Source organism: Notothenia rossii (assembly GCF_949606895.1).
Source record: "Notothenia rossii genome assembly, chromosome: 8".
NCBI lineage: Eukaryota > Metazoa > Chordata > Actinopteri > Perciformes > Nototheniidae > Notothenia > Notothenia rossii.
This window is the reverse complement of record NC_136906.1, coordinates 69,544,860-69,562,335: the sequence shown is the minus strand read 5'-3', so window position 1 is coordinate 69,562,335 and position 17,476 is coordinate 69,544,860. Positions and strand designations below refer to the sequence as shown.

The following is a 17,476-nucleotide window of genomic DNA, read 5'->3' as shown; positions in this document are numbered from 1 at the left end:
TGAAAATGCATTTTGTCTTTAGCTCACTGCAAAGTGAAACTGGATTTAATTAAATATGTTTTTGATTTATATTTACCCTAGAACATCAGTTTTACCACAAATGGGCCATCATGTCTGATCCTGACGACATAACAGCCGGGTGTAAAGGATATGTGAAGTGTGACATCGCTGTGGTTGGGAAGGGAGACAACATCAAGACCCCGCACAAAGCCAACGAGACTGATGAAGACGACTTAGAGGGGTAATGAGCTGTGACGGATGTGTTTCAGATTTAATTAAAATAATATTAAACATTTCCATTTTACTGATGTAAAGTGCTATAACAAATTTTACAGTTGATGTACATGTTCCCCCTTTAAAAGACATTTTAACATTTAAATAATAGAGATTTCTATTAAACTATATCTGAGATTATGAGAAGATACTCAATATTGAAAATTGTATCACTTTGACATTTACCAAAACGGTGTTAATATCACTGGTCATTCTCAAAAAACGTTTTGAACCATCACCAAGAATCTTCTAAAAGCTTTTTCCACAAGCTTTACTTTTCTGAAGTGTAATCTATAACTCCACCATCTGTCTGAATGAGTTGTTGTGCTGCTGTTTGTCTGCAGGAACCTCCTGCTCCCTGAGGGCATCCCAGCAGAGAGGCAGTGGGCGAGGTTTTATGTGAAGATCTACCGCGCTGAGGGGCTTCCCAAGATGAACACTAACATCATGGCTAACGTGAAGAAGGCCTTCATAGGAGAGAACAGAGACCTGGTGGACCCCTACGTTCAAGTGCAGTTTGCTGGGCAGAAAGTAACTGCCACCACATCCTGCAGTCCTCTATGCTACTTTTCTAGTTATGTTAGCACTCCCAGAGGGATCAATATATAGCTTCCTTACAATACTTGTGGTTTTGTTAATGCATGCATTTGTATGATGGATTTCCTGAACGGTAAAGCTTTAAAGTAATCAAATAGTTTTAAGAATCTCTTTCTATATACATATCATTATAAGAGAGAAGCATAATGAAAACATATCATAGTTTAATTTCACTGCACAAAACTATTATATATTATTTCTGTTTAAATTAACATTAGGTACCCATATGTTTTACTACTTTTATTTTATTTTATTCAATTATTCTTTGCAGTTTTAGAGTCTCTTTTCCTCATTGTTTCGACAGGATTTAATTTCTGATAAATGGAACAAGTTCAGTTACACAAAGATGACATTTTATACTAAATGAACTGGAGCTTTGACAAATATCTAATTCATTTACCTTACTGAGGCTGCGGAAGCCTTATATTAACTTTTGGTAAGCTCCAAAAAGCATTTTCACACAAAGCGAGGACTGAAACTCATCCCGAATGCCTCACATTTTAATGTTCTGTCTTTGCAACCAGTATAAGCCCAGGAAACACTTACGGCAATTAGACATTCTTTCAATTTCCATAAGGGCAGAGCATTGTTTTGGGACGAGCTTAAAGAAACGAGCTATTTACATTTACTACTTTCTGAAAGTCTATGAAGTAGGATAGCTCAGTTCAGTATTTAGTTCTTGTTCCTAAGAGTTTCTCCTTCATGTGTCTCCAGGGGAAGACTTCGGTCCAGAAGAGCAGTTATGAGCCCATCTGGAACGAGCAGGTGGTCTTCACCGAGCTGTTCCCCCCGCTCTGCAAACGCTTGAAGGTCCAGATACGAGACTCGGATAAGGTCAACGACGTTGCCATAGGAACCCACTTTGTTGACCTACGTAAGATATCAAATGAAGGGGACAAAGGTAGGTCAACACACACAGTCCGTCTTGTTAGAGTTTTTTTTGACAAATATTTGTATTGGTAGGCCTATTTCGTTTTTTCAGCATAAGACATTGCACAATTATATATCCCATAAAGGAAAATCAAAAACATAATAATACAAGAAAATACGAGAAAGAAATGAAAAAAATAAAAAGAAAGACATATATACACATATATATATATATATATATATATATATATACATACGCGTAAGTGGACATGTGGTAAATATTGTAATTTAAACATTGCAAGTTACAAGGCCGGTAGACAAGTAGCCATATCACATCCAACTATTATAGAGGACAAGGTCAATTAGGAGGCACATTTATTTCCAAAAACTCCAATAATTCCCCCCATATTTGATGGAACACTTCAGGGTTTCCCTTTATGGCAAATGTCAATTTTTCTAAGGCTAAACAATGAGAGAGATTTTTGAACCAGGTATTGATCGAGGGGTTTTCTGGGGTTTTCCTAAAGACAGCTATTGTGTGTTTAGCTTGGAGAAGAGAAAAGACTGCTAGTCTTTTCTTAGTGATATTAAGTCTGAGAGATAGAGTTGATTAGCTTTCAGGTACATTAATTAGTCAATCTTAACTAGTTATATTTTACTGTATGTGGTAATTAGCTGTGTTTTGTGATCCGAACCACATGACCCACCTGACCTGTTGCTAATGGCTGTATGAATTTAGTGGAAGACATTAAAAATGACTTGCAATCAATACATACATTAGCATATATTAAATCCCCACACACCAGCGATGCTGTCACACTGCTAGATGGAGGAAAGATTGGTGGGCATGACCAGTTACTTCTATCTTGACTGATCAGACAACCAAGAGTAAAACCTTGCATAAACTCAAACATAATGAACTTATAATGTAAACAAAATATTAAATATCCACACTGTTATATCCACAACAGCACACTTAGCTTAAAACAGTACTTAAATCAAGCCAAAAGTGATTAATTAAAATCTGCTTTTAAACTCTGGCTTCATGAAAATTATCTATGAAAGAAGTGGCTCTGGTGAAAAAGTTTTAAAAAATGATTTTGACTAATAATAAAGCCCAATAGAGTGCCACACAGAGGTCGCGTTAACCGAATATTTTCCGTCTATGACGGATTTTTTTTAACAATGACAGAAAAATCTGAAAGCAGTCCGTAATTTTGACGGATTAGAACAAACTCGGAACAGCGCCAAAGTTTCCCCGCAGCGAGGCTCCGGTGTTAAGCACATACTTGCCAACCCTCCCGATTTTCGCGGGAGTCTCCCAATTTCACTGCCCTCTCCCGGTTTCCTCCCGGGGTCATATTTCTCCCGCATTTCTGACAAAATCAGATTTCTCACGACTGTTTCCATTCTGACTTTAATACAGCTACACAATTTTTTGGTTTCCATGGTAGCGCGTCTCTTTAGTAGCACGCGCAACTGAAAGTCTGAGAGGGTGAGGCAGATAGTCACAGAAAAACTGAACAAGAATCGACAACTCTACCCTCTGCTCACTCATTTCCTGTAAAATACAGGTCTAGCCCACACATATGCTCCATCAAGGATGGTGCTACATGCCGCAAGGCAGTGCACTTGGAACTACAATAAACATGTTAATGTTAATCTAACAGCTCCGGCGATCCCTCCCCCCCCCGGTTTTGAAATGGTCCCGATTTCTGAGGTCTCAAGTTTGGCAAGTATGGTTAAGCATGCCTGCCAAAAAGGAAATGATACCGTTTCCAAACCCAACTTTGCCCTACAAATCATTGAAATGTCTGTGAGTTTTGGCTTTACGCTGTGCGCACTCCCGCGAGGTGCAGTGGGCATGCATAACACGGCGCTAACAGTTCACGTGCGTGCGCCCCGCCCCCCGTTGACAGTTCAGGACTGTGCTCACCCCCCCCCCCCCCCCCCCCCCCCCACACCCCCGTTGACAGTTCACGACCGTGCTCTCCCCCCCGGTTGACAGTTCACGCTGAATTTTGACGGAAATTGTACGATCCTGTCCGTCAAAATGACGGGCAGTGACAAAGTCTAGCGCAACCTCTGGTGCCACATGTCTATCGATCATAAATCTATCGATTAGATTTATGATTAGAAAATTATAAAAGTAGGGTAGAGATGTGGAGATTATCCGACTGAACAAAACGTGATCCGTCTCTTAAATATGTGTCAACCATAGACCTTATTTCGAGCTATTTTCCAAAATCCTATGGAGAAATTGCATTGCTTTTTTGTCGAAGGAACCGGAAGAAATTTACTTCCGGGTTTTAGGACGCGTCACTGTGGCACTCTATAAGGGTCATAGGCTTGATAGTAATTCTTTGTTTCTAGAGGAGTGAACATCTAGTGTTTGATGCTCTGGATGTTGATACTTAAAAACCCTTAAATAAAATTGTCAAAGGGTCCTCATAAAGATATTTTCTTTTCCCTTTCTCTTCTTCAGGGTTCCTGCCCACCATGGGTCCGGCCTGGGTCAACATGTACGGGTCGACGCGTCAGTACACCCTGATGGACGAGCACCAGGACCTGAATGAGGGTCTGGGAGAAGGCGTGTCCTTCAGAGCTCGTCTCCTGATCTCCATGGCCGTCGAGATCCTAGACACCACTTCTCCTGAGCTCATGAGCTCCACCGAGGTGCAGGTGGAGGGCGTGTCCAACATCTCAGAGGTGAGAAGATCTGGCACAGCTGAGTGGGTGTTGGATAGTCTCTTTGATGTAACCATCCAAACTTTGTTCACCGAGGGCCACATACAGAAAAATATACGACCGGCTGGGCCCTCAATACTTGAATATGCTTTTTTTTTTAAACTACGGCCTACATCCCAATCTCCATAGGGATTCATTTATTTTGTGGGGCCTTAGATTGCTTATAGTAAGAGGAAATAGGAAGGGTTTATTTCAAGCTTGTTTTAAAAAAATATATAATAATAATATATTTCAAGCTTGTTATGTAAATAAATAAGTATTATTGTTACTGAATTTGTTTTCAGCTTTAATTGACTGAATTTATTTGAAAAGTGGGCTCGTTAACACATGAATACTACTGTGTAATATAGGTTTTCATCTATATTTAAGAAGTACAATAAAAGACAAGCACACGTTTCATTTGTGGGCCATTCTCCATTCTACTTTTTGAATTAGATGAGGGCCGATTCAAAATGGTCCGCGGGCCGCATTTGCCCCCCGGGCCGTAGTTTGGACACCCCTGCGTGAGAGGATATTATTTTATGTAAATTAACCAATCATTTCTTATACTATAGAAATTCCATGCATTCAATGAAAATCGAATTATCCGACAAGAGAGTCAAATAATAAGCTGTTACCCTTGGCGCTGATCAATGAAAAAAATAAAAAAGGCTGTATGACATCCCGTTAACCCCAACCAACTGTGTGATGCTACAATATACCATCCAATTGGCACATGTGCAGTTCACTGCTCTTCAGGGAAATCAGAAACATTAGATGCCTTGCTCCAGGGCATGTTTGCCAGCAATTCGACCCCTTGGCTGTTGGTTTTGTTAATGTGTCCCCTAGGAGCCTCAGTCGTTGATGCCAGTATGAGTCTGTGCCAGTTGTCGAGCACTTTGCTTTTACCAGGAGAGACAGATTAATAATTTAATCGAAGAAATGCTTTAAATTGGAACCGCTTTAAAACAATGACACAGCTCAAGGGGTTTATCCTGAGGTGATGCACTTCTGAAATGTAGCTACCCTCTAAATATTAAACTTGAGATTGGTTGTGTTCATTACTTGTTATCTATAACACAAAGAAATAGATAGTGAGTTCATTATTGGATGTAAAAAACTATGAAACAAAGCAATTAGCTGGCTTTGGAGGTGAGACAGAAAACAAGTATTATCTCTTACCTGTAGATTGAGAGCGTTTCTCTGGGATCAAGGTGCAACGTAAATAAATAGCACTAACACAAATAAATAAAAATACATTTACACAACCCTGAAACTGCAGATGTGCTGCCAACAAGGTAAAATAATAGTTACATAGTGAAAACAGCAGTCTTGTTAAGTCATTGTAAACTAAGGACACAGCATATTTTGGCATTCAAGGACAAATACTTGCTACTATGGCTACCATTTTTGTTGTGTAAGTTGTGTTTAGTCTTTTACCTACTTTAAGCTGTGGGTTTTTCTCTGGAAGTTTTTCCTTGTACGATGTGAGGGTCTAAGGTCAGAGGGTGTCGTTTTCTCATACTAATATTCTGCACAAATTGTGCTGTTGTATTTACTGTATAGTGTCCTTACTGTAAGGTAATTATTATATGTACAGCACTTTGGCTCGACCAAAAATCGTTTTAAAAATGTGCTATATAAATAAAACCTGATTTGATTTGATTACTAAAAAATAAGAATCAATTTGACTCAGTGTGTTCAAATGTCATTCGCCATGGGTCCAGTAAACAGGATAGTTTACAGGATTTAGGCCGCTATGTGCCGAGCTGTATTATTGCTTGGAGACATGATGTATTGCTCAAAATGATACTTTTAAAAGAATAATGAGTATTGTTTAATATTTAATAACATGAATGAAATCGTAGGGCAGAAAATAATGTGATAATGAGTGCACTTACAGATGTAATGTTCAATGGAATGGGCTCAGTAACTCAGAGGGGAGGCAGGTTGTTTTATGTGCGCGGTGAATTACAGAGAAGAGCAGATGCTGCAGTTATTCTTTCGCAGACGCCACCATAAAATGAATGCCCATCAGGTCAATAAAATGTTACACTCTTTGTTTTGTTCACGCTCCTCCTCTCTTCATCAGAGTGCCACTGGGAAAATGGACGAGTTCTTCCTCTTCGGTTCCTTCCTGGAGGCCACCATGATCGACAGGAAGATCGGTGACAAACCAATAAGTTTTGAAATCACAATAGGTAACGTAACCTTTTTCCTAATCCTGTTCATTTTGAGCTACCCTCCACTCGTTTACAATATGACAGAGAAATGTGACGTTGTAATAATGAAGTGCGATGATCTGTCCATAAACAGGTAACTACGGCAACCAGATAGATGGTGTAAGCAAACCTCCCTCGGCGAAGAAGAAGAAGAAAGATGGGGAGAGTGAGGAAGAGGAGAACGAACTCATACAGAACTCCAGTGAGGATGAGGCGGACGAGGATGCAGACCTGGTGTCCGTCTCCTCCACTCCTCCAATGAGGCCCGTCATCACCGACAGGTCAGGGGTCAGAGGTCACTGGGTCAAGCTCAACAATGCAAACAGCCATGTCTGATATATTGCTGATGTTGTTTAAAAGTGCTTCACCTTCTTAACAATCATTAGAGAAGACTGTTTGCAAGAATGAGACACTTTTCCCAACGCATTAACTTTTTTAAATAAACATTGTTCTTGGTTCACAAGTTAAGGGTTTTAAACTGGACTTAACACATTTTGTTTGTACTTCACAGGAATTACTTCCATCTTCCCTACTTTGACAAGAAGCCGTGTGTCTACATCAAAAGCTGGTGGCAGGACCAGAGGAGACGACTTTACAACTCCAACATGATGGACAAGATCGCTGACAAGCTGGTCAGTTTATACTTTTACCCTCAATGTGCAAAGATTTGCTTAATGGACACGCTTCCTCTTATTTTGATGTGACATGTAAATAGTACCAAAAGTAGAAGTCTGTAGTCTTACTAACAGCCTTGTGAAGCTTTATTCAGGCACAAAAAGGTAAAGAAAAGAAGACAAGTAAAGGAACACTGCCTCATAATAAACAAACGATATATAAGGGATAGAAATAATATAAATACAAGTGAAATCGTTTTATTTAAAGGTACATTATGCACTTCTTAAACTACAGTTACATTCCTGTCTCATCAACCATGTGTCTCTATAAAAAGTGGTTGAATAAACTGTGTCTATTTTGTGAAAGGATACTTTTGTAGACAATAGTATCATGTGTTTGTATGTGTGTAAAGATAAAGGGTATTTGACATTTGTAAAATATGTGTTGTAAATAAACACATGGTCACAAACTGCTTGTTTTGTCCTGAGCGCCAGTATTTGTTGTGTCCCAACAGGAAGAGGGTTTGAATGATGTTCAGGAGATCATGAAGACGGAAAAGGCTTTTCCAGAGCGCCGACTGAGGGGGGTGCTGGAGGAACTCGGCGTCGGCTGCAGGCAAGTGACAAGATGACAATCATTCATGGTCTTGTATTAAAACTGGCTTGTGACCTGGAGATTTTCTTTTACAGATACAGAGTGTACAGAGAGTTTCTCCTGACACTGAAAGCTTTAAAACTGCTGTAAAACGAAATGTCTTTTGGTAATTTACAGTCGCTTTGTGATACTGGCCAACAAGGATGTGAACCAGGCAGGCCGAACCAAACTGGATCGAGAGCGGCTCAAGTCCTGCATGAGAGAGATGGTATGATTCATGTTCCTCAAACACAGAATAAAAGCAAGCAGCTTGATAGATAGAGGGGGAAAGCTGTGATTGATCCATTTGGCTGCTTCTCACTCTCTAATCCCTACGCCTGCATGAGTCAATATGATTGAGTTTCTGTAAAGTCCAAGCAGGGAAATACATATTTGAAATAAATGTTTACTCCTTTGAATAACTCCCTTGGATTCATGTGCATGCATTCGCAATGCTGTCACATTCTCACCATATGTTCCTATTCTAAATCCTTGTTTGTATTTCACAAGTTGACTTCAAAAGGAAATGGAAAATGTTCTGTAGAGAAAGAAATGCTGTGTAAGCAGGTCTGTTGTGGTGGCTGATAAAAGGAGGAGGCTTTATTATAAATATATATCCAGTGTCAGAACAGGTACAGTGTTTGCCTGAGAAGTATGTGTCAAACTTAGAAAGAAGAAAATAAATAATTGTGTTTGTATTGCATACTTGCCTGCAGCTGTGCTACACTACTGTTGGTGGAATGTGAACAGCGATTGAAACATTGCAGAAGAACACACGTTTGTTTCACTTAAAAAGCAGGTGGTGAAAGGTCATGGATGTGCATGAATCCAAAAAAAGCAATTAGAAATGACCAAGATGTTATTGTTTAATAAAGGGCCTCTTGAAATTAAAATACAAATCGTTTTATTAAGAAAGTCCACTCTTTTGGTGTAATTACATTAGACTTGAGCTATGATGTGTGCAAGAAGTGTAAAAAGTAAGTAAGCTGCAGACCCTTTGTATCAGTAGGATCCATCATCACTCCTCCCCTCTCCTCCTGCAGGACAGCATGGGCCAGCAGGCCAAGCAGCTTCGCACTCAGGTGAAGAAAAACACAGTCCGAGACAAACTCAAGCTGGTGCAGAACTTCCTGCAGAAGCTTCGATTCCTCGCAGATGAGGTACAGGATGAGTCCAAAGAAGTATTCCATGTGAAGTCATTAATACACTGTATATAAACACCCTACGTTATATCTAGGGAAATAGCTTAGTAAAAGGAGCGTGCTGATCGCCCGCAAATCAAACATTTGCATTTGTCTTGTCCAGCCTCAGCACAGCATCCCAGATGTTTTCGTCTGGATGATGAGCAACAACAAGCGCATCGCCTACTCCCGGATTCCTTCAAAAGACATCCTCTACTCCATAGTGGATGAGGAAACAGGAAAAGACTGCTGCAAAGTCAAAGGTGTCTTCCTCAAGGTACAATCATACTTGTGTTCTGCTCTCAAGTCAAACAGTCTTTAAAGTGGACCTATCATGCTATGTTTGAATAATATAGTGTAGGACCATACCTATATAAGGCATATTTATACTTTTTATTTTTCAAAATACCAAACAGATCATGCATTTTAGCCATTCCTCATTTCGCTCAATTGAACACTGTCTTTGCATGGGCTGATTCTGTGAGAACAGCACCATCTACAGGCCTGGCATATGTACTACAGCGTCTCCAGCGCTTTCGAACGGCAATGCCCTTGGCTGTCTCCTCCTGATTGGTGGAGTTGGCCCAATAGCCATAGCGCCACTTCTGTGACGTCATAGAAGTGTTCAAATCTGGATCAGTCTGTATCAGATCTGTTGCAGCCCCTTTTTAAGAGATTTGGGTATGGAGGAAAATAGAGAGGGTTGTGTTTTCTGACACTTGATGAGTTCCCTGGAACACCGGGGACACATATTCATGTATAAAAGACGTACAAAAGTGCATTTTGCATGATAGGTCACCTTTAAAAGACATTTTCAACCATCTGAGCTCATGCAATGATTTGCAGTGGTGGTGAATTGTCAATATACATGATTAAGTGTTGACAAGTATTATTATGAATAGGCTTGTAAGTCTTTCAGAGTGAAGGCTGAAAATCAATGAAGTAGCTCCTACTATTTATATGGGCAATGATTTAAAATGTCTGCAAAACCACAAGGAGGATTTAACGCCTACTTTCCTGTGTTTTTCTCAACGGTCTCATTTATTGAATGAAACCCTGAATTATATTTCAGTCTGCTGTTGTTGAAATCTTTGTCTGCAGCTGCCAGGTAAAAAGGGCTTCGGTCCCGCAGGCTGGACCGTTCAGGCGAAGCTGGAGCTGTATCTGTGGCTCGGCATCAACAAGCAAAGGAAGGACTTCCTCAGCGGTCTGCCTAACGGTTTTGAGGAGATTAAAGCCGCTAAAACGGGCCCCGGTCTTCAATCCGTCCCACCCGTCAGCCTCGTCTACAACAGTAAGCCCTTGGATAAAGAAGTTTGAATTCATTATTGTAAGGACATATTTTTCTTTCAATGGGAAGTTCTTGGGTTTTAAATTTGAAATTAATGTCAGGCAAAACACAGAAAAGCAAACTCACTCAAAGAAGATATATGAACTTTCTATTGATCGCTTGTACTTAGTGGTTCACTTTTCTAACAAGATTTCCTTTGAAGGGGAAAGATTGTCAGATAATGTAATGTGTGTGTGTGTCCGTCCGACAGTGAAGCAGGTGTTCCAGCTGAGAGCACACATGTACCAGGCCCGCAGTCTGTTTGCCGCCGACAACAGTGGCCTTTCAGATCCATTCGCCCGCGTCTTCTTCTCCACACACAGCCAGGTTACCGAGGTAGGACCATGAATATTTGCGAGTGTATACATTTGTGTGTGTTTAGGGTTTGAATCAAATATGTGTTAAAGTGAGCTAATGTGTGTGTTGCAGGTCCTGAGCGAGACTCTTTGCCCTACATGGGACCAGCTGCTGGTGTTTGACGATGTGGAGCTGTTCGGGGAGGCCAGTGAGCTGAGAGACGACCCCCCCATCATCGTAGTTGAACTCTTTGACCAGGACACTGTGGTAGGGTCTTACTCTACGTGTGAATGACTGGATGCATGATAAAGTGGCCAAATGATAGATTCATGAATTCTTGTTGAACAGTTTTAAAGCACTAATTTTGCGCTTATGATTCTAAAAGTGCTTTGCTTCTCCTTCATGTTCTGACTGTCTGTCCGCCCTTCTTTCACTCCACCCTGCCCTTCACCTGATCTCTCGTCCTGTGCTGGCTAAATAGAGTGTGAAAGTGTTAGTGTTAAATTCAGTGTTAAATTAGAAAGTCTAATAGCTATTAGCTGATGTAGCATTAAAGGTTAATCTAGCTGGCAATGAGCCCTTGAAAACGTTTTGGAACAAAGTTGCATGTACTTTCTCCAGTTCCCTTCTCTGTGTTGAAACAGCAGCAGCTGCATGAACATCAATGGTTGTTTTTGTAGCTCCTCATACTCACACAACACATTTATTTAAAAAAAGTAATGCTGATGTATTATGTAATTAGAACAACCCTCTTTGTTCCTTCACACTGTAATCTTTAGTCAGGGTGTTTATTTGTGTTATGTAAGACTGCGTTTTTGCTGTTTACAATCAGCTACACTGACACCATGTGGTTGCCGTGGTAACTGCACCCCCCCCCCCGCTCCAGTGTCTAACTCCCCTTGTGCCCTCACTGTCTCGACTGCCCGCTGTCACTGTGTGGTGTCCAGGGCAAGGCAGAGTTCATAGGGCGGACGTTCGCCAAGCCCACCATCAAGATGTGTGAGGAGTACTACGGCCCCCCGAGGTTCCCCCCCCAGCTGGAGTACTACCAGATCTACAGAGGGAACTGCACCGCCGGGGAACTGCTGGCTGCCTTCGAGCTGCTGCAGGTAACATATGCAAGGACACACACACATGTATATAAAGCAAACACATGGATCGATTATTTCACATGTGTGAGGGCAAACACACATACAACTCCACAGGGTGTCCTATTTGAGAGCTTGTTTTCACTGCTGTACACTTTGCTGTGTGTGTTAATGAGAACCACAGAATTTAAAAAGGACATTTTTGAATATTTGTATTCAAAGTAATTGGCATTTGCACTCTTCCATCACATGAGTCCACGCCCGGATAAATAGCAATGCATATTAGATCATGTAGACAAGGCGTCAGCGTATGACATTGACACATTTGCTGAAGAGGATATGGAGGCCTGAAAGGAAAATCACTATTTGTACTATTTGAATATTTTTCTTAGAGTTTCAAAAAGAACGTTTTTTTGTTGTTTAAAGAAGGTGAATTGAAAAGTAATTAAATTGAGGTTCAACATAATTAATTATCTCTCAATAGAAGGATTTACAATCATGCCTGCTTATGATACAGAAAAGCTTATTTTCCATGCAAGGCTTTCACCTGAGTATTTCTGGAATTAACAACCCAAACTTTATCTCTTGCCGTTTTCTTGTTTACACAATCATATTTTTTCCCTCGCCTCACCGAACCATCACATTATCCATTCACTTGTTTATTATAATCACTATGCATTACTTCTTACCTTCTCTCATTTAAATATGTGTTCTCAATTTTCTCTCTTGTTTTCCCCGCCTGCAATGTCATCACCTCTTCCTTCCACCTACTAAAGTATTCATTGTCTCTCCTGTGAAATGTCCATATTTCCCTCCTCCTGCTGCCTACAGATACCTTTCGATCCGGAGGTGATTAGGCGAGCTCTGATTGCTGTCCATAACTTTGCTGTCCCTCAAATAAAGGTGCTCTTTTCTACCATTTTCCCACTTTTTCTTACTCTTCAGTTACTCTGTTGTCAGTGTTTGTACTACAATAACGTTGACCTCTACCAACATGACATTAACCTCTGAAATCTCTGCACTTCCTTTAACACAAAGAAAAGACCAATTCAAACTGTAATGCAGAAAAGAAATCTGGTATGGTGCTCAATACTGTATCACAAAACACAGAAGCATCCTGTGACAGTCACGTTTACCTCCCCTCTCTCTTCATTTATTAGGTTGGTCAAGGAGGGAAGGCCGACCTGCCTCCCCTTGAAGGGTCCACAGATTCGGAGCGGGGAACCATTCTTCCCGTGCCCCTGGGCATCAGACCCATCCTGAGTCGCTACCGCATAGAGGTGAGACTTTAACCCCCAGCTCTATTCTTGAGCTCTAGCAAACCCCTTCCCCTGATGCATGTTCCTCTGGTTCAGGTTTTGTTCTGGGGCTTAAGGGACCTGAAGAGGATTAACCTGGCTCACGTGGATCGGCCCCGTGTGGACATAGAGTGTGCCGGGCGAGGGGTGCAGTCTGTCCTCATTCAGAACTATAAGAAAAACCCCAACTTCAGCATCCTGGTGAAATGGTTTGAGGTGGTAAGTTTGATCATGGATATTATATTCCTTTTTCTTTTCATAAACTTCACTTGATTCTGGACGGATTTTCTTAATTTTTATTTAAATCCTTACAATTGTTAATTATTGCGAGAATAATGCTAACTTCACCCAACTCCATATACTTATTTTGTCCCCAGGACCTCCCAGAGAACGAGCTCCTCCACCCTCCTCTCAACATCCGGGTGGTGGACTGCCGGGCGTTTGGCCGTTACATCCTGGTCGGGTCTCATGCCGTCAGCAGCCTGAGACGATTCATCTACAGCGCCCCGGACAAGACCTCCAACAACTGGGCCTCAGCAGGTTCAACAACCATTCCTTTATTATTGTGATATATTATAATATTCTTAGGGAAAAGCCTATTAACTGTGGGATTTGTCGCGTGTAGAGCTCTGATGGGGCATTTAAAAAAAAAGAATGTTTTTATGTATTTGCATTTTAAAAAGTCACAGGTTGTAGAATACTTGATTAAATGATGATGAACCTCTACATTGATAATCATGTGTTGTTTGTTTGAATCTGGATCTTTTCTTTTCATTTACTTTTTATCTTACATGTTGAACTTTCCAAATATAAACAGGAATTATTGGCAATTTTTTTTACACCTGTATGGGACATCTTATGTTTTGCTTCCTTGTTACTTCTGTTATTCCTTTATTTCTTGTGAAAGTCTTATACGTCCTTTGCAAACATGTTTGAAACAATATTTGCATTTCACTTTTACACTTAGTTTTAACCTTTTAGTAGGAGAGCCAGTAGGACCTGGCTCCTGGAAGGTTTAGACAGTGAGAGGAAATTGTAAACAAAGGAAGGTTAAAACAAACTTTTTAACATTGAGCTCTCTGGTCAATAAAGAATTTGTGTTTATTCTTTATTAACTTTTCTGATTCCTCTGCTTGCTTTCCGCCCTGACCAACTTTTCCTCTTCCTTCTTCTTCTTTTCTTCTTCTTCTTCTTCTTCTTCTCTGGCATGTCCTTGGCTGTCCCGCCCTCTCCTGCCGCCGGCTGTCTTTGCCCTTTGGCCTCACTCCAGCTAAACTAATGAATGGCTACATGGTCCTTACCAATGGCGGCTGCCAGCCTCGCTCCTCACCCAGCCTTTCCTCCCGCACCCTCTCTCGCCCCGCAGGTGACTTCATGGTGAACATGGACTCGGAGCATTCGATCCGAAAGATGGACACGGTGGTCAAGTTGGACGCTGTAAGCTAACCCTGTAGAGCCTCTTAATTTATATTGTACAATGTGTGTGATTATATATGTAAATAGTAGCACTGCTTTATGTCTGTTCCTTTGAACCTGCCTCTGTACATGTGCCGCTCCTTCCTGCCTCATCCATTGTGTGTATTAACCCTTGTGTTGTGTTATGTAACGCTCCCTGTCATAGACGTCTGACGCTGTTGTAAAAGTTGACATGGTAAGTTATCCTTCCTATAGCAATTCGGCTATGAACATATGTACTGAAGTTAACTGGTGCCTCGTTGTGAATAAAATCACTTTAAGTTTCTGAATTGTTTCAACAGACCGAGGAGGAGAGTGACAAAGACAAAAAGAAGAAGAAGAAGAAAAAGAAGGGAGGCATGGAGGAAGAGGAGGAGACGAATGAGAGGGTGCTGGACTGGTGGTCCAAGTATTTCGCTTCAATAGAGACACTGAAGGAGGTTTGTCTGTTGTCCATTCTTGGAATTGAAAAAAGTGGTTTGAAGGCCAAAGATTCACGAGGGAAGTCTTAAAACAGGTTTAAATATCCTAATTCTGGGAATTGAAAAGAAAAGTGGTTTAAATGTCAGAGATGGCTTCGGGTAACAGTAAAGCAGAGGAAAATGTGTTGTCTGGGGATGCAAAAGAGAACAATGAAAGAATATAAAAAGGTAGAAAAGTGTCAAAATAACTATAATTTCACGGGAAGACTAAGGTTAGAGGAATGTGAGAATTTGGTTAGGCATATTGCCAAATATCTCAAACAAAGTTCCAGAAACCGGCAGGTCTGCTTCGACTCTTACAACTTTTAAATCCAGGCTGAAGACTTTTCTTTTTGCCGCTGCTTTTAATGGATATATTCATATCTCACTCTGCACTGTAACTTGTATTCATGTACCTGTGTTATTGTCTTTGCTTTTTAATGTTTCTAATGTGACTTATGCTCTTAATGTTTTTCATTTTTGTAAAGCACTTTGATTTGCTTTATGTTGAAAAGTGCTATATAAATAAACTTGCCTTGCTTTACCTTGCCATTCTACTTAGTTATATTTAACATCTCCACATGGTTAAAGTCCAACACATTTTCTTTCCTGGTCTTCAGAGCCTCAGAGCCCAGGAGGTTGCCCAGGCCGAGGCGGAGGAGAGGGAGGACCTGGAGATAGCAGCGGAGGCAGCAGGTAATAAACTGCCAGGGCTCCAAAGGCTTTTGCTTTGATTTCTTTTATCGGATTTTGAGTTGGGATTCTGCGAGTGTCGACACATTCCTGGCTGATAGCATAGAAAATGCCGATCTGTTATGTCTAATGTAACGCTGGGAGAAAGCAGTGTTGAGCTGTGTTATGTCAGTCAATAGATGGTGTTATTGCTGAGTCCTAAATCCCCTGATATATACTAAGAAGTGCTCTATATTTACTTTGCCTCATTTATTCTTTTTATATATGAAGGTATGACTTACCTGTACAATACAAATGTGTCCAAAATCTCTGCTTCATAATAATTCTGTACAGTATTTACTATCATAGTATACTGTTTTGGCACTACTGTATATACACAATGATACTTGACAATCGAGGCAAGCATGAGGAAAAAAGAGAAAATGTAGCATGGATTCGGAACAAAGGGCATACTTTCTGTTCATTATTCCTCAATGCAATGCAACACATTTTATAGATGTAAAAAGGAGAGCTGTCAGATTCAAAAACGTTAGTTATAGAGAAACTAGAGTGACTGATGGAGGGGTTCTGGGCATTTGTCTGAGATGTGCGTTCCTGCATAAATCATTATGGGCTTCTTGCTCCTCTTGCCTTTGCTCTCGCGGACTCATCCTTCATCCATGCTTTGAGCCGAGCATTATCATATTCATGATCATTTCCTACATCAGCATGTCTTCCCAGCTCTGCAGTAACACATGAAAGCTGGCTTATACAGGCTCGCTGAATTAACCTACATAACAAATCCACTGTTAGACTGCAATCCATGCAGCATAAAACATATGTAAAGGTGCCAGGTGTAGCATAGGAAGACATAGTCAAAGATAATGGATGGTGAAATAGTTGTGAAATGTGAACTACATTCCCCAGCAGTCACTGATGTATTAACATGCATTCAATAAATAATTTAATTAAATATAAATTCATTGATTTATACAATGTCCATACAGTATGTTACCTTCCAAAATGTTCCACCTCAAAGAGAAAGAAGAAGAATACAACCCTGTTTGCTCTCCTCACCCAGAATTACTTAAAGGTGGGGTCGGTAATTTTGGAGAAACCAGCTCGAGTGCGCTATAATTTGAAAATACACAGCCGGAAAAAATCTGCCACTTCCTTACAGAGCCCCTCCTCCAACACACACGAACGCGCACATGACCAATGAGGGCCCGAGATAAGTTTGTGCACAGATGGAAGGCTGACAGGCAGGTAGGCCGTCCAGTTATTTTAGCCGGGCCGGCTCAGATGATTGGTCGTGCTTTTTACAGCGCTACGGCTTCCACAGATTACATTTTTTTTGTCATTTGTTGTCAAAGCACTTCAGATATTCATTGCTATCAGGATGTTAAGAGCATTCCATGGAATATAACAAAAAGTGTATCTCGAGCCGGTTTCTCAAACTTACCTACCCCACCTTTAAGCAGTACCCTTTACCACCCTAACAATTATCTACAGGTGATAAGTTAAATCAGTAATCAATCATCAGTCATGAAAAACCATGTTATCAGCAGTAAAGTTACTCTTTAAGACAAATCCATACATTGAACAAGGGGGCATTTGAAGTCACATTTGACTCTATGTACAACATGGGTTCAGGAAATCTTACTCCCCTGATCATTTCGTCTGTCAGCTTTCATGTTGAATGTGTAGTGTGCAACCCTGCGTCCCCTCTCATGATTCCAACCACACTTTGTCCACCT

At 40.7% G+C, this 17,476-nt stretch overlaps 1 protein-coding gene across 10 annotated transcripts in view; it reads left to right on the top strand.

Moving 5' to 3' along the window:
- otofa (otoferlin a) overlaps nt 1–17,476 on the top strand; it is an 85,463-nt gene that overhangs the window by 54,352 nt on the left and 13,635 nt on the right. For 8 of the 10 annotated variants that reach the window (XM_079641872.1, XM_079641873.1, XM_079641878.1 and 5 more), the window contains exons 12-34: nt 82–241; nt 618–804; nt 1,585–1,771; nt 4,226–4,449; nt 6,560–6,668; nt 6,784–6,970; nt 7,201–7,321; nt 7,819–7,919; nt 8,076–8,166; nt 8,981–9,097; nt 9,243–9,395; nt 10,220–10,412; nt 10,660–10,784; nt 10,878–11,012; nt 11,693–11,854; nt 12,665–12,736; nt 12,994–13,113; nt 13,189–13,350; nt 13,509–13,671; nt 14,402–14,568; nt 14,753–14,782; nt 14,889–15,026; nt 15,668–15,743. In XM_079641872.1, the coding sequence (XP_079497998.1) occupies nt 82–241; nt 618–804; nt 1,585–1,771; nt 4,226–4,449; nt 6,560–6,668; nt 6,784–6,970; nt 7,201–7,321; nt 7,819–7,919; nt 8,076–8,166; nt 8,981–9,097; nt 9,243–9,395; nt 10,220–10,412; nt 10,660–10,784; nt 10,878–11,012; nt 11,693–11,854; nt 12,665–12,736; nt 12,994–13,113; nt 13,189–13,350; nt 13,509–13,671; nt 14,402–14,568; nt 14,753–14,782; nt 14,889–15,026; nt 15,668–15,743 (3,180 nt within the window). The remainder of the gene's footprint in view (nt 1–81; nt 242–617; nt 805–1,584; nt 1,772–4,225; nt 4,450–6,559; nt 6,669–6,783; nt 6,971–7,200; nt 7,322–7,818; nt 7,920–8,075; nt 8,167–8,980; nt 9,098–9,242; nt 9,396–10,219; nt 10,413–10,659; nt 10,785–10,877; nt 11,013–11,692; nt 11,855–12,664; nt 12,737–12,993; nt 13,114–13,188; nt 13,351–13,508; nt 13,672–14,401; nt 14,569–14,752; nt 14,783–14,888; nt 15,027–15,667; nt 15,744–17,476) is intronic. The other 2 variants (XM_079641879.1, XM_079641871.1) reach the window with 2 other exon arrangements.